The 15,944-nt window shown below is 40.5% G+C and overlaps 1 protein-coding gene across 11 annotated transcripts in view; it reads left to right on the top strand.

Moving 5' to 3' along the window:
- RIC8B (RIC8 guanine nucleotide exchange factor B) overlaps positions 1–3,413 on the top strand; it is a 116,312-nt gene extending 112,899 nt beyond the window's left edge. For all 11 annotated transcript variants that reach the window (XR_012518345.1, XR_745099.3, XM_039471762.2 and 8 more), the window contains one exon: positions 6–3,413. Coding sequence is in view for 8 of the 11 variants with exons in the window: in XM_010340249.3 (XP_010338551.1) it covers positions 6–117 (112 nt within the window). In the remaining 3 variants the exon portion in view is untranslated. The remainder of the gene's footprint in view (positions 1–5) is intronic.
- Positions 3,414–15,944: the final 12,531 nt, after the last annotated feature.

The following is a 15,944-nucleotide window of genomic DNA, read 5'->3' as shown; positions in this document are numbered from 1 at the left end:
TCTAGAGAGGAGTTGCTTAAACCAATGGGACTAAAACCTGATGGGACAATAACGCCTTTGGAGGAAGCACTCAACCAGTATTCTGTCATCGAAGAGACCAGCTCTGACACAGACTAAAAGCATCACCTGCTCAACTCTCAATATTGCTTTATCAGCATCTTTTCTCTGTAGCTCCAGGGGAATCTTTTCTCTAAAACATTTATGCCCTTGCTTTGGCTAGAAACACATTAACTGGTTTACTCATTGAGAATCCAGCATATTTAAGAGGTGACCCTGTGTTTTTTGCGATATTGAGGCATTTATACAGAGCTGCAGTTAGACGGAGTTACAGGGGCTAGAAGCAGAAAAAAAATTCCATTTCATCAGGATGGAACTGAAGGATTTTATTTTATAATGCGACCCTGATTAAATCTGGCAATTCTTTTTGCCAAGATTCTTAGCAGAAGATTTAGCCATGTCCTTCCCCTCACTTGTGTGAGTGGCCCCTTCTCAATCTCTCCAGCAGCCAGAGGCACGTGAGAAGCAGAATGAGCTGGTAAATAAAGGCCCTGGGCAAGTGACTTCTTAGATCAGAACTGACTAAATGGAAGCCTAGCAGCTGCTCCATAAACCTAGCCCCATTCTTCCTATCAATTTTGTATAAATATATAGAAACACACACACAGCCTCAGACTTACAAACTGATTATATTCTAAAAGTTTTTATGTCACTTAGCTAAAACTTCAGAATACATTTCTCTCCCTATAAAAAGTTATAAATGATGGTTTAGTTCTCAGGCAGCTACAAATGCCTATTTATTCCCTAATGTACCTGAACACTAGTACCATAGAACTGAACCATCATCTGTATCAGTGCATGGGGAGTCTGCATTCTGAGGTCTTACCCGGGGTGCCAGGAAACACACACATTCTCCATCCCAGCAGAAAGAATGGAGACTCCCTCAGTAATGGGAGTTTTTTCGTGGCCTCTGCTTGGGGTGGGGAAGTCAGAAGCACCCATTTGTACATACAGGTCATTCATACATCATGTTTTAAATTGGGGATTGTGTGTGTGCTGGCGTGTGTGTTTATTCTACCTTTCTACCATATGTGATCAGTTTAATAGTAACTTTATTTATTTTAAAAAAAAAAGAAACACAATTAATTACTGTTAAACTGATAAAGGCTGTTTATTTTTACTTTTAGAATTGGTCCTATGAAGAAGTAGAAACTGAATCATGCAATAGACAGTGGGCGAAGCTGATCAGTGGCTAAAGTTGAAAAGGGGTTGGTTTCCTGTATATATATGAATGTATATACACATGTACATACATTCATATATATACATATAGACATAATGTGCTTAACCACTGCCTTTTAAAATTTTAAATAAAACATTGGGGTTGATTCAATTTAGCCATCTGTGTGTGTTTCTTTATAGATCCATGGGCTAAACAATGCTACTAAACAGTTCATGCTTTTTAAAAGTGTTTTTACATCCATTCTCTCACTTAGAATAGCCTTTTTAAGGATAGGTAAAGTACATGGAGTGTTAGTGAAAAGGTCATTTATCCAAAAGTTATTTCTCTGGAAAACAAAAAAAAATCAGGAATTGAGTTTTAAAAGGCCTTTCAGCTGCCAGAAGAGATGTCACAAAGTTTCTTACAACTTACAGGAGAGATCTTCAAGAATATCACTGTTAGTCTCTGTACTGAAATTTGCATACGCTTCCAACATGTTTTGTTAGCTGGCTTTGAAGCTCACTAAAAAAAATGGCAAAGAAAGAGGCTGCTAGATTGAAGGCAGGCATACTGAAAGAAGAAAAAAGCCAACTGAAAACTAGTTTGTGAGATGAGAAGAATAAACCATCCAAGACAGCAAATCTGGGACTATCTGCTTACCAAAGGATACTCTAGGTGACCCAGAAAATGTGTACAACAGTATGGCCTATAGACTAATTCTCATAATGGTGACCCCGAGTTTATTTAAAAGAAGCAGTTAAATCCAGAATATTTTATAAAAGGCTAAGACGACAATACATGTTAGAATTTCATCCAAAATATTTGAGGGAAAGATTTTGAGTGACCCAGGTTTTAACCAACAGCAAATAAAATGAAATGGGCAATTCATAATTTTAGATTAAGTGAAAAAAAGTTTAGAAAAAATTTAAGTATTTTTGTTATTTCATTCTACAAATGCATTTTTAAAGTATTTTTATAATTTCTGTAATCAAATAGCTTTGGCATGCATGTCGACTTACCTACATGCAGATGTGTTTAATGAAATGCCATTTTACCGGCTTTCTTTACGCAGAGTGTTTTAACAGTCCTGTTTAAGTAGCTGTGCTCTTCTGCTTTCAGTGAGTTCTGTTTCATTTTGCATTTCTCTGCACTGGGCACTAAGCTTTGTTTTTGAAAATAACAAGAGACAACTTGCGGGGAAGAAGAATAGAGTGACTTCATCTGGCACACGGAAAGAATTAATATCTGTTAAGTGCTTAATATATCCTGGGCTTTTTATGTGTGTTATCTCATGTAACCTCACCTTATCTCATATGAAAGATCCTCTCCAGAAAGCTTGTGAAAGTTATCCCATGTCACAGCAAGGAAGAGTCCAACTCTGGTGGCCTGATTCCCAGCACCACTCCTTTTCCCCGCAGCACATTTAGGCCCACACTGTGCCTCCTTAGGCTCTGAAATGCTGGGAACAGAGTGGAGTGAGGGGGGTGGTCATTCTCAGGCCATTTTAAGCAATAACTATTTCAACAGAACTAGTTTAAAGAAGTTTTGAAGCAGGGAAATGACCTGGAGTGGAAATATGAGTGGGAAACTTGCTTGGTCAGTACTGGATTTCCAAGAAAGACCTGGAATCCTTTAAGATAGACCAGGGACCAAGGCTGCAGGCTGGTCCCTCTGCCCCAACTCTCCTGACCTTGGAACCAGGGTACGGAGGCATGTGTCCTAAAATAAAGCATTTGAGCTGCTGCTACAGAGGAACAATCATCAGATATTGTGACCCTTTCAGATGCCCAATAGTCCTGGGAGGCAGGCAGGGCAGGTGTTATCCCTCCTTTATAAACGAGGACACAGACTGAGGCAGTACAAGTGACTCTAAACACGCCCTTAGTGCCACATCAGTCTTGCCACCTCCCAGGACTAGATGTCACCTGTATTGACCTCCTCTTCCCCTCTGATTATAAAAGTAATATATGTTCATTGTGGAAAGTTTGGAAAATGCAGAAAATTTACCCCAAATCCCACCATCCTGAAATCACTGTTAATGTTTTAGTGTATTTCCTTCCTGTATTTTTTCTATGCATATATAATTTATTTTACTACAAGATTGGGATCATGCTGTATTTACAGATTTGTATCCTGCTTTCTTTAACATATTGTGAGCATTTTCCCATGTCAATAAATATTCTTCAAAAGTTAATGGCTATATGATATTCCATTATATGAATTGTGGCAGACACTGCTAGTTGCCTTCCCAATATTATTTTTAACAGAAGACATCATGACTTCCACTATGCCCATCCGAAAAAAAAAAAAAAAAAAATGGTGGTGCCTGCTGCTGCCTTTCTAGAAGCCAGCATGAGTTGGAAAGCAGCAGGAACTAGGGGTGGCACCAGGAGGAGCAGTCTTGCTTTGCCAGACAGCACCAGTCTTACAGAAGCCTTGGCAGTACAAGTCAGAACAACTTGATTAAGTGCCCAGAAAACTATAGTTTTAGTCAAGGAAAGTTATTTGAAGAGAGCCAGGCGACTTAGAAAAGTCTGCATTAAAAAAAAAAAAAAAATGTCAACCATGCTTAGTGTTTAGTCTAGTTATTGGCTTTAGTTTTCTTGGAGATATTATTCACTGCAATTCCAGAAGTGGAGGAGGACACAGGGATAGGGAGTGCTGTGTTGCTCTTGGGAAAAGTAAGGTAACATGTCAGAATCGGTGTGTGATAAGCACAATATGGAGAAAGAACAAACTTTAAGGAACAAATCATGGTTGAGGAAGGGAGATATTTTTAGCAACCATGAGAAGGTTTAAGGAAAGGGAGAGGTTTGTAGAGAGGATTTAAAGTGGTGTGACTCATGCACTGTGCATCAGGTCCCTGCATCAGGTCTAAGAAACAGCCTTTCTTAAAGAGGAGGAGTTTGGAGATAACGAAACCTACGTGGCCTGAATTGTAGACAATGAACATAATTCTCCCATGCATCTAGAACAGTGTAAGTTATGTAACATTCTGAGAACTGAGAAGATTGTTACTCCAGTTACTTTCTGTGTTCTGTGGTGAACCCAGGCTGAGAAAGGCTGCTCTAAGAGAAAAGATCAAAATTGTTCCCCAAGACTTCTGGAGTCAGATTTGTGTTTTAGTGCAACACAGTGAAGATCCTAAGCCCTACTCTCCAGCTACATCCAGATCTCAGAGACCTTTACCTTTTCTGAACTGAACTTCACAATAAGAGCGGCAAGTACTTGTTCAGTGATCACTGTGCCAAGCACTTAGCATGTAGAGTCTAACTTCATAACGCTCTTGAGAAGTAAGCACTAGTATAATAGCTTCCAATACTTTTCAGATGAGAAAACTAAGACATAAAGGGGTTAAGCACTGTGTGTAAGTACACAGCCTTTTCTGTTTGCTTATTATTTGATGCACGTAGCAAAATTTGAACTCAAGCCTGATGCCAGAGTCCATATAAATACTATGCTTTGAATGTACTGCTTTTGCAATCAGAAAAATGCAATAAAATCTTGCTTATTTGGAAGAAAAGAATATCAAAAGAGACAAATGAGAAAAACAGAATTAGGAAGACAACACATTTTTACTTCATTTGTGTATCTCACACATTTCTTATCTAGCTCCTATTCGGGAACTAGTTTCAACGATAAACCTGTACTCCCAAGCATGCCAATCCATATCAATTTGTTCAGTTAACATTTATTGAGCATTGACTGTCCCAGGTACTCATCAATGTGCTTGGGTATACAAACATACTGAAAGGTCCTATCCCCAAAGTGCCTGCAGTGTGAGAAGTCCATAACCAAAGTCTGTACTAAGTGTCACAGGATGCTGGGATGAGGTGTGGCTAATGCTGGTCGGGAGGATTGTGGGAATGAATACAAAGTTTTGTAGGTTACATGAGTTTTCCATCTACAGGAAAAATGCTATTGCTACCAAAAGGACTGGGTCAAACACAAGCTCATGGGCAAAAGGTTTACAGAACACGAGGAATTGAGTATGATGGAAACAGTCATCCCATGTCTCATTACTGGACACATAAGCAGGAATCTTTTAGGCATGAAAAGGACCCCACCAGGAAGAGCACTCTGGCTGCCATAGAGAGAATGGATTGGTGAAGGGACAGACAGTAAGAAGAGACCAGACTGAAAGTTGTTGCCTCTACATGGGAGGGACAAGCAGGGCCTGGACTAGCACACTGGCAGTAGATGTAGAAAAGGGGATGGATTCAAAAATATTTCAGATTAAAGAAACACACTTTGATCTTGGAGAAAGGCAAGAAAAAGCTCATTTAACTCATGAGAATGAGAATGACTTCAGAGAAAAGATCATCTGAAACATTGGCTCTGAACCTGTGAACTAAACAACTCAGTTTGGGAGCAGGAGAGTAGAGCTAAGAGTTATTTCAAGGAGTCTGAAAATATGTATAGTCACCAAGCATCATTTATATCCCAAATAAACAAGGCCTTGGACATGCAAGTACTCCGGCTGTACAAATACTGTATATATACAGATTGACATGATAAAAGCTCATTTATACAAGTTATTACTGCATTTGTAGTATCCTTTTGCCCATCTGTATCTTCTCAGCCAAAACATGATAAGCCACTATTTTGCAAAAGGAGATCCTGGAAAGTTTGGGCTTTTTAAAAAGAAATTCTCAACATTGAAAAAACATTAATTCTTAGTAACAAGTATCAGAAACTCAGATTGAACTAGCTCAGTAATGGAAGAACATGTATCTTCTGTAAAGAAAGGAGGAACTGAACAACCAAGCTGTGGAAAGAATGGACGGGGGGTCTCAGTCACAGCTGAGACCTGAGTCCTATAATATCACAGGAGGAGATAAAGGGATTTCTAAAATCCATGTTCAGCGGTGTCATGATAGTAACTTGAAGGCAACTATGGTGGGAATGTTGACACCATGGAAATCAGCAAACACTACAAATTAGGGCTTTTCTTTTCCCCCTGGAGAGCCAATTAAACATTTACCAGCAGTCACTGTAATACTCTGCAGAATCCCAGAATGGCTTAGGAATCAGAGATACCAACATCTGCAAATAAGGGTGTGGGTGGACTTTACAACAAGCAAATTCCACTCTCCCACGGTCCCCTCCCACACACACACTCGCATGTGTATGCATACAACCGGGTGACTCCTAATCCACCTCCCCAGCATAATCCAGGAGTTTCCCTGAGGAGGTTAATTCAAAAGGCTGTAGACCCCAGGACTCAGGCATAGTGGAAGACAGGGCTATCTTTCTGAAAACAAGAGAATCAGGTAAGAAATCTCGCACTGAATCTCTGGATCTTCAGCCTCCTTCCCCAGTCAGCTGTAAGAATACTGGCAGCCAGGACACTTCTAGCTGAGAAAACTGACCCAAAAGAAGAGATACAGGATTTCTGGGCAAGATGGCCAAATAGAATTGCTGCAGTGCACAGCTCCCAGAGAGATCAATGCACAAGGCAGGTGATTTCCACATTTCCAGCTGAGGTACCTGATTCATCCCATTGGGACTGGTTGGACAGTGGGTACAGCCCAAGGAGGGTAAGCCGAAGCAGGCTGGGGCGTCACCTCACCTGGAAAGTACAAGGGTCTGGGGAGAGACTGTTTCCTGTACTCCGGCTCAGATACAGTACTTTTCCTGTGGTCTTCACAACCTGCAGACCAGAAGATTCCCTCCAGTACCTATACAACCACCAGGGCCCTGGGTTTCCAGCACAAAACTGGGTGACTGTTTGGGCAGATACAGAGATAACCACATGAGTTTTTTTTCATACCCTAGTGGCACTTGGAACACCAGCAAGACAGAACTGTTCACTCCCCTTGAAAGGGGGCTGAAGCCAGGGAGCCATGTGGCCTGGCTTGGCAGGTCACACTTCCATGAAGACTAGCAAGCTAAGATCCACTGGCTCAAAATTCTTGCAGCCAGCACAGCAGTCTGAGTTCAACCTGGGTCATTGGAGCTTGGTGGGGGGAGGGGCATCCATCACTGCTGAGACTTGAGTAGCCAGTTTCAACCTCACAGTTAGTGTAAGCAAAGTTGCTGGGAAATTCAAACCGGGTGGAGCACCATACAGCTCAGCAGCAGGCACTATCTCACTAGATGTCCTCGCTGGGCAGGGCAGCTCTGAAAAAAGGCAGCAGCCCATCAGGGACTTATAAATAACCCCCCACCTTCTTGAGACAGAACACCTGGGAAAGAGGCAGTAGTGGGTACAGCTTCAGGAGACCTAAACGTTCCTGACTGGCAGCTCTGAAGAGAGCAGCAGATCTCCCAATACAGTGTTTGAGCTCTGATAAGGAACAGACTGCTTCCTCAAGTGGCTCCCTGGCCCCCATGTGTCCTGACTGGGAGACACTTCCCAGTAGGGGCTGACTGATACCTCATACAGAAGAGCTCTGGCTGGCATCTGGTAGGTACCCTTCTGGGGCAAAGCTACCAGAGGAAGGAACAGGCAGCAATCTTTGCTGTTCTGCAGCCCCTGCTGGTGATTCTCAGGCAAGCAGGGTCTGGAGTGGACCTCCAGCAAACTCCAGCAGACCTGCAGCAGAGGGACCTGACTATTAGAAGGAAAACTAACAAACACAAAGAAGTAGTTTCAAGATCATCAAAAAGGACATCCACTCAGAGACCCCATCCAAAGGTCACTGACCTCAAAGACCAAAGGTAGATAAATCCATGAAGATGGGAAGAAACCAGCACAAAAAGGCTGAACACTCAAAAAACCAGAATGCCTCTTCTCCCCAAAGGGATCACAGCTCCTCGCCAGCAAGGGAACAAAACTGGACAGATAATGAGTTTGACGAATTGACAGAAGCAGGCTTCAGAAGGTGGGTAATAACAAACTTCTCTGAACTAAAGGAGCATGTTCTAACCCAATGCAAGGAAACTAAGAACCTTGAAAAAAGGTTAGACAAAATGCTAACTAGAATAACCAGTTTAGAAAAGAACATACACAACCTGATGGAGCTGAAAAACACAGCACAACAACTTCGTGAAGCATACACAAGTTTCAATAGCCAAATTGATCAAGCAGAAGAAAGGATATCAGAGACTGAGGATAAACTCAATGAAATAAAGCAAGAAGACAAGATTAGAGAAAAAAGAGTGAAAAGAAATAAACAAAGTCTCCAAGAAATATGGGATGATGTGAAAATACCACATCTATGTTTGATCAGTGTACCTGAAAGTGAAGCGAGGAATGAAATCAAGTTGGAAAACACTCTTCAGGATATTATCCAGGAGAACTTCCCCAACATGGCAAGGCAGGCCAACATTCAAATTCGGGAAATTCAGAGACCACCACAAAGATACTCCTCAAGAAGAACAATCTCAAGACACATAATTGTCAGATTCACCAAGGTTGAAATGAAGAAAAAAATGCTAAGAGCAGCCAGAAAGAAAGGCTGAGTAACCCACAAAGGGAAGCCCATCAGACTCACAGTGGATCTCTTGGCAGAAACCCTACAAGCCAGAAGAGAGTGAGGACCAATATTCAACATTCTTAAAGAATTTTCAACCCAGAATTTCATATCCAGCCAAAATAAGCTTCATAAGTGAAGGAGAAATAAAATCTTTTATGGACAAGCAAATGCTGAGAGATTTTGTTACCACTAGCCCTGTCCTACAAGAGCTCCTGAAGGAAGCACCAAACATGGAAAGGAACAACTGGTACCAGCCACTGCAAAAAAAATTACCAAATTTAAAGACCATCGATGCCTAGAAGAAACTGCATCAACTAACAGGCAAAATAACCAGCTAGCCTCATAATGGCAGGATCAAATTCACACCTAACAATATTAACCTTAAATGTAGATAGGCTAAATGCCTCAATTAAAAGACACAAACTGGCAAATTGGATAAAGAGTCAAGACTCATTGGTGCATTGGTGTGCTGTATTCAGGAGATCCACCTCATGGGCAAAGACACACATAGGCTCAAAATAAAGGAATGAAGGAAGATTTACCAAGCAAATGGAAAGCAAAAATAAAAAAGCAGGGGTTGCAATCATAGTATGTGATAAAACAGACTTTAACAGAAATTAAAATAGACAAAGAAGGACATTACATAATAGTAAAGGGATCAGTGCAACAAGAAAAGCTAACTATCCTAAATATATATTCACCCAATGCAAGAGCACTCAGATTCATAAAGCAAGTTCTTAGAGACTCACAAAGAGACTTAGACTCCCACACATTAATAGTGGGAAAGTTAACACCCCACTGTCAATATTAGACAGATCAACAAAACAGAAAATTAACAAGGATATCTAAGACTTGAACTCAGCTCTGGATCACACGGGCCTAATAAACATATACAGAACTCTCCACCCAACATCAACAGAATATACATTCTTCTCAGCACCACACTGCACCTATTCTAAAACTGACCACATAATTGAAAGTAAAACAACCCTCAGCAAATGCAAAAGAATGGAAATCATAACAAACAGTCTCTCAGACCACAGTGCAATGAAATTAGAACTCAGGATTAAGAAACTCACTCAAAACCACACAACTACATGGAAACTGAACAACCCGCTCCTGAATGCCTACTGGATAAATAACAGAATGAAGGCAGAAATAAAGATGTTCTTTGAAACCAATGGGAACAAAGACACAACATACCAGACTTTCTGAGACACATTTAAAGCATGTCTATAGGGAAATTTACACCACTAAATACCCAAAAGAGAAAACTGGAAATATCTAAAGTCGACACCCTAACGTCACAATTAAAAGAACTAGAGAAGCAAGAACAAACGAATTCAAAAGCCAGCAGAAGACAAGAAATAACTAAGATCAGAGTGGAACTGAAGGAAATAGAGACATAAAAAAGCCCTTTAAAAAAAAATCAGTGTATCTAGGAGCTGGCTTTCTGAAAGATTGACAAAATAGATAGACTGCTAGCCAGACTAATAAAGACAAAAAGGGAAGAATCAAATAGATGCAATAAAAATTGATAAGGGTGATATCACCACCAATCCCATAGAAATACCAACTACCATCAGAGAATACTATAAACACCTCTACACAAATAAACCAAAAAATCTAGAAGAAATGGATAAATTCCTGGACACTTACACCTTCCCAAGACTAAACAAAAAAGAAGTCAAATTCCTGAATAGACCAATAACAAGGTCTCAAATCAGGGCAGGAATTAATAGCCTACTAACCAAAAAAATCTAGGACAAGATGGTTTCTCATCCAAACTCTACCAGAAGTACAAAGAGGAGCTGGTACCATTTCTTCTGAAACTATTCCAAACAATACAAAAAGAGGGAATCCTCCCTAACTCATTTTATGAGGCCAATACCATCCTGATACCAAAACCTGGCAGAGACATAACTAAAAAAGAAAATTTCAGGCCAATATCCCTGATGAACATTGATGCGAAAATCCTCAATAAAATACTGGCAAACCAAATCCAACAGCACATCAAAAAGCTTATCCATCACAATCAAGTCAGCCTCATCCCTGGGATGCAAGGCTGGTTAAACATACACAAATCAATAAACATAATCCATCACATAAACAGAACCAAAGACAAAAATCAAATGATTATCTCAATGGATACAGGGAAGGCCACCGATAAAATTCAACACCCCTTTATGCTAAAATCTCTCAATAAATTAGATATTGATGGAATATATCTCAAAATAATAAGAATCATTTTTGACAAACCCACAGCCAAAATCATACTGAATGAGCAAAAACTGGAAGCATTCCCTTTGAAAACCAGTGTAAGACAAGAATGCCCTCTCTCACCACTCCTATTCAACATAATCTTGGAAGTTCTGGCCAGGGCAATCAGGCAAGAGAAAGAAATAAAAAGTATTCAAATAGGTAAAGAGGAAGTCAATCTGCAGATAACATGATTGTATACTTAGAAGACCCCATCATCTCAGCCCAAAATCTCAAGCTGATAAGCAACTTCAGCAAAGTCTCAGGATACAAAATCAATGTGCAAAAATCATAAGCATTCCTATACCCCAATAACAGACAAACAGATAGCCAAATAATGAGTGAATTCCCATTCACAACTGATACAATAATTAAATATCTTGGAATACAACTTACAAGGGATGTGAAGGGCTTCTTCAAGGAGAACTACAAACCACAGCTCAAAGAAATAAGAGATGACACAACAAATGGAAAAACATTCCATGCTCATGGTTACGAAGAATCAATATCTTGAAAATGGCCATACTGCCCAAAGTAATTTATAGATTCAATGCTATTCCCATCAAGCTACCATTGACTTTCTTCACGGAATTGTAAAAAGCCACCTTAAATTTCATATGGAACCAAATACAGGGCCCATATAGCCAAGACAATTCTAAGTAAAAAATAAAAATAAAAAATAAAGCTGGAGGCATCACACTACCTGACTTCAAACTATACTACAAGGCTACAGTAATCAAAACAGCATGGTCCTGGTACTAAAACAGATATATAGACCAATGGAACAGAACAGAGGCCTCAGAAATAATGCCACACACCTCCAACTGTCTGGTCTCTGGCAAACCTGACAAAAACAATCAATGGGGAAATAATTCCCTATTTAATAAATGGTGGTGGAAAAACTGGCTAGCCATATGCAGAAAACTGAAACTGGATTCCTTCCTTGCACCTTATACAAAAATTAACTGAAGACAGATTAAAGATTTAAACATAAGACCTAAAACCATAAAAACCCTAGAAGAAAACCTAGGCAGTACCATTCTGGACATAGGCATAGGCAAAGACTTCATGACTAAAACACCAAAAGCAATGGCAACAAAAGCCAAAATACATAAATGGGATCTAATTAAACTAAAGAGCTTCTGCACAGCAAAAGAAAATATCATCAGTGTGAACAAGCAACCTACAGAACAGGAGAAAAATTTTGCAGTTTACCCATCTGACAAAGGGCTAATCTACAAAGAACTTAAACAAATTTCCAGGAAAAAAAGTAAACAACCCATCAAAAAGTGGGCAGAGGACATGAACAAACACTTCCAAAAGGAGACATTTATGCAGCCAACAAACATATGAAAAAAAAGGTCATCATCACTGGTCATTAGAGAAATGCAAATTAAAACCAAAATGAGGTACTATCTCATGCCAGTTAGAATGGCAATCATTGAAAAGTCAGGAGACAATAGTTGCTGGAGAGGATGTGGAGAAATAGGAACGCTTTTACACTGTTGGTGGGAGTGTAAATTAGTTCAACCATTGTGGAAGACAGTGTGGCGATTCCTCAAGGATAAGAACTAGAAATACCATTTGACCCAGCAATCCTACTACTGGGTATATACCCAACAAATTGTAAATCATTATATTGTAAAGATATATGCACACATATGTTTATTGCAGCACTGTACACAATAACAAAGACTTGGAACCGACTCAAATCCATTAATGATAGACTGGATTAAAAAAATGTGGCACATATACACCATGGAATACTATGCAGCCATAAAAAAGGATGAGGTCATGTCCTTTGCAGGGACATGGATGAAGCTGGAAACCATCATTCTCAGCAAACTGACACAAGAACAGAAAACCAAACACCACGTGTTCTCATTCATAAGTGGGAGTTGAACAATGAGAACACGTGGACACAAGGAGGGGAACATCACATACCACAGCCTGTCAGCAGGTAGGGGGCTAGGGGAGGTATAGCATTAGAAGAAATCTACCTAATGTAGATGATAGGGTGATGGATACAGCCAATCACCATGGTACATATATACCTATGTAACAAACCTGCATGTTCTACATACATGTGTGCCCTAGAACTCAAAGTACAATAAAAAAAAAGTTTTATTGGAAAAAAAAGTTAACAATAAAGCAGCCTCAGGCAGGTCCTTCGGGAGGTATTCCAGAAGAAGGCATTGTTATCATAGGAGACGATGACTCCTTGTGGGACAGGATGTGGAGGCAGAAGACAGTGATACTAGTGATCTTGACCCTGCGTAGGCCTAGGTGTATTTGTGTCTTAGTTTTTAAACAAAAAAAAATTTTAAGTTAAAAAACAAAAAAGAAAATTTAAAAACAGGAAAAAGCTTATAGAATAAAATATAAAGGAAAATATTTTTGTACAGCTGTACACTGTATTTGTTTTAAGCTGTTATTATAAGAGTCACAAGTTAAAAATTTAAGTAACTAAGTTACAGGAAGCTAAGGTTAATTCATTCTTGAAGACAGAAAACCTTTTTTAACAAATTTAGTGTAGCCTCAGTGTACAATGTTTACAAAGCTTACAGGAGTGTGCAGTGATGTCCAGGGACTTCCCATTCACTCACCACTCACGCACCGACTCACCCACAGCAACCTCCAGTCCTGCACCTCCATTCATAGTGAGTGCCCTATACAGATGAACCGTCTTTGATCTTTCATACTGTACTTCAACTGTACCTATTCTATGCCTAGATATGTTTAGATACACAAATCCTTCCCATTGTGTTACGATTGCCTACAGTATTCAGTACAGTAACATGTTGTACAGGTTTGTGTCTTAGGAGGAACAGCTATGCCATCTAGCCCAGGTGTGTAGTAGGCTAGACCACCTAGGTTTGTGTGAATACACTCTGATATTCGCACCATGATGGAATCACCTAATGACAAGTTTCTTAGAACACATCCCTCTTGTTAAGGATTGCCTGACTGTATACTCGGTCTCTCAGAAAAACCGATGATATACAGAGCTAGACACAGAGCATAAATATCACAAATACTGTGTGAAATTGGACAGTACCTGGGAGCAATCCAGCTCCAGGAGGGTCAGAAAACAAGCCACAGAGTTTCAGAGTTTCTTGCACTTCCTGTGTTTCCACTTTGCTTTTCTTGGTTTTTTATTGTTTTAATTTTATATGTAGAGATAAGGTCTCCCTATGTTGCCCAGGCTGGTCTCAAGCAATCCTCCTGCCTCGATCTCCCAATTCCTTATTTTTTAGTAATTTTTTTTTTAAAGGTTCTCACCAGTCTTAACTGTCTTTAGGAGAGCTGTGGAAGGGGAGTTTTTTCTAACTGGTACAAAATGGCCTGGAGTTTATTCTAAGCTTGCACAAAAATGCTTGCCATCATTATAACCATCATCATCATCAACAAACAAAGCCATAACAGTAAGAACTGAATTGTGAGAATGTACTGAAGACTTGGGAGAACAGAGGTCTAAGTACTATGTTAGCAACTCTAGCCCCTGGAGAATCTTCTTTCAGCGTTAGATCTTAGAGATCCTCATTTATATTTTATTTGTAAAGTCTGGCCTTCTGTTCCATTACCCTGCTACATCTGCAGCCTGTTCCACCTTACACTTTTTAAAGTGTAGAAAGTGTTGCTTTCTACACTGCAAAGCAGGAGATAGACTCTCAGTAAAAAAGATGTATGTAACTATTACATGCATTATCTCATTTAATACTTCCAAGGATAGGTAAGGACCTTATAACTGATGAGAAATTAGGTTGAGAGAGAGAAAATAATTCGTTCAAAGTAAGAGAGCTAGAATTGGCAGAACAGGGATTTCATAGTCATCTGTATGACCCTCCAATTATGTTTTTAGTTACTAGATCACATGGTCTTATGAGATGATTTAGTCAATTCTTAAGAAACCTGTGCTAAACAATTACTCTCTTTGATTTAGCAGCCTGGCAAGAAGGGAAGGGAAGGAAAGAAGGGAAGGGAAGAAGGGAAGGGAAGAAGGGAAGGGAAGGGAAGAAGGGGAGGGAAGGGAAGGGAAGAAGGGGAGGGGAGGGAAGGGAAGATGGGGAGGGGAAGGGAGGGGAGGGGAGGGGAGGGGAGGGGCGGGGACAGAAGCCATCATCAACCAGTATCCATTTCTCACCTTCGAGTTCTCAGGAACAATAGCAAAATGTACTAAGTTTCTCTGACAGAGGATGCACTAAGGCAGGCGTCCCCAAACTACGGCCCGCAGGCCCTATGCGGCCCCCTGAGGCCATTTATCTGGCCCCCTCCCACACTTCAAGAAGGGGCACCTCTTTTATTGGTGGTCAGTGAGAGGAGCACAGTATGTGGCGGCCCTCCAACGGTCTGAGGGACAGTGAACTGGCCCCCTGTGTAAAAAGTTTGGGGATGCCTGCACTAAGGGCTTTGTATGATTAACCTCATCTTAGTCCTCACAACCTTATGTCATCCCACTGCTTTTATTCCTAATGTACTGATGGGAAGTGGTGGCTGAGAAGCTTAGGCCACTTAACAAGTTAGCAGTAGGTCTGGGATCAAAAGCAGATTGGCAGATTCTAAGCCATGCCCTCTACCCACCTAAGAACTCAGCACCCTGATCCAATATGTCTATTCTCCATGCAGCTCCTTTTAGGGACACTTTCTAAGCATCCCTTGATACCATTTCATTTTGAGTTTCGAATCGGAATGTCCTGGAAAACTGGTTAACCATCCATGTAGCCCAGTTAGCATATCCTGGGGCTCCACCTCCTGGTTCAGAATCAGTTTCATCAACTGTTTTCCTTAACCATAGAACACCTGCCAGATTCACCTCCTGCACCTGAGCTCACTGACTGCTCCTAGCAATGTTGGGTGGTGGAAGTTTCTCCACTGCCATCCTCATTTCAGACAGGGGCCTGTGGCTCGGAGAGGTTGTGTTAACAGAGCTAGTGCACTGGAAAGCCAGGACTCGAGTTCAGCTCTTTGGATTCCGTGTCTCTGTTCTTTGTATCATGTAGACAGCTGGTTCTCAGGAGTGCATAATCCAGCCCTCCTCATTCCAG

The sequence above is a fragment of the Saimiri boliviensis genome, chromosome 7, assembly GCF_048565385.1.
Source record: "Saimiri boliviensis isolate mSaiBol1 chromosome 7, mSaiBol1.pri, whole genome shotgun sequence".
NCBI classification, from domain to species: Eukaryota; Metazoa; Chordata; class Mammalia; order Primates; family Cebidae; genus Saimiri; species Saimiri boliviensis.
Note: the sequence above shows the minus strand (reverse complement) of the source record. Positions and strands in the feature narration are given on the sequence as shown.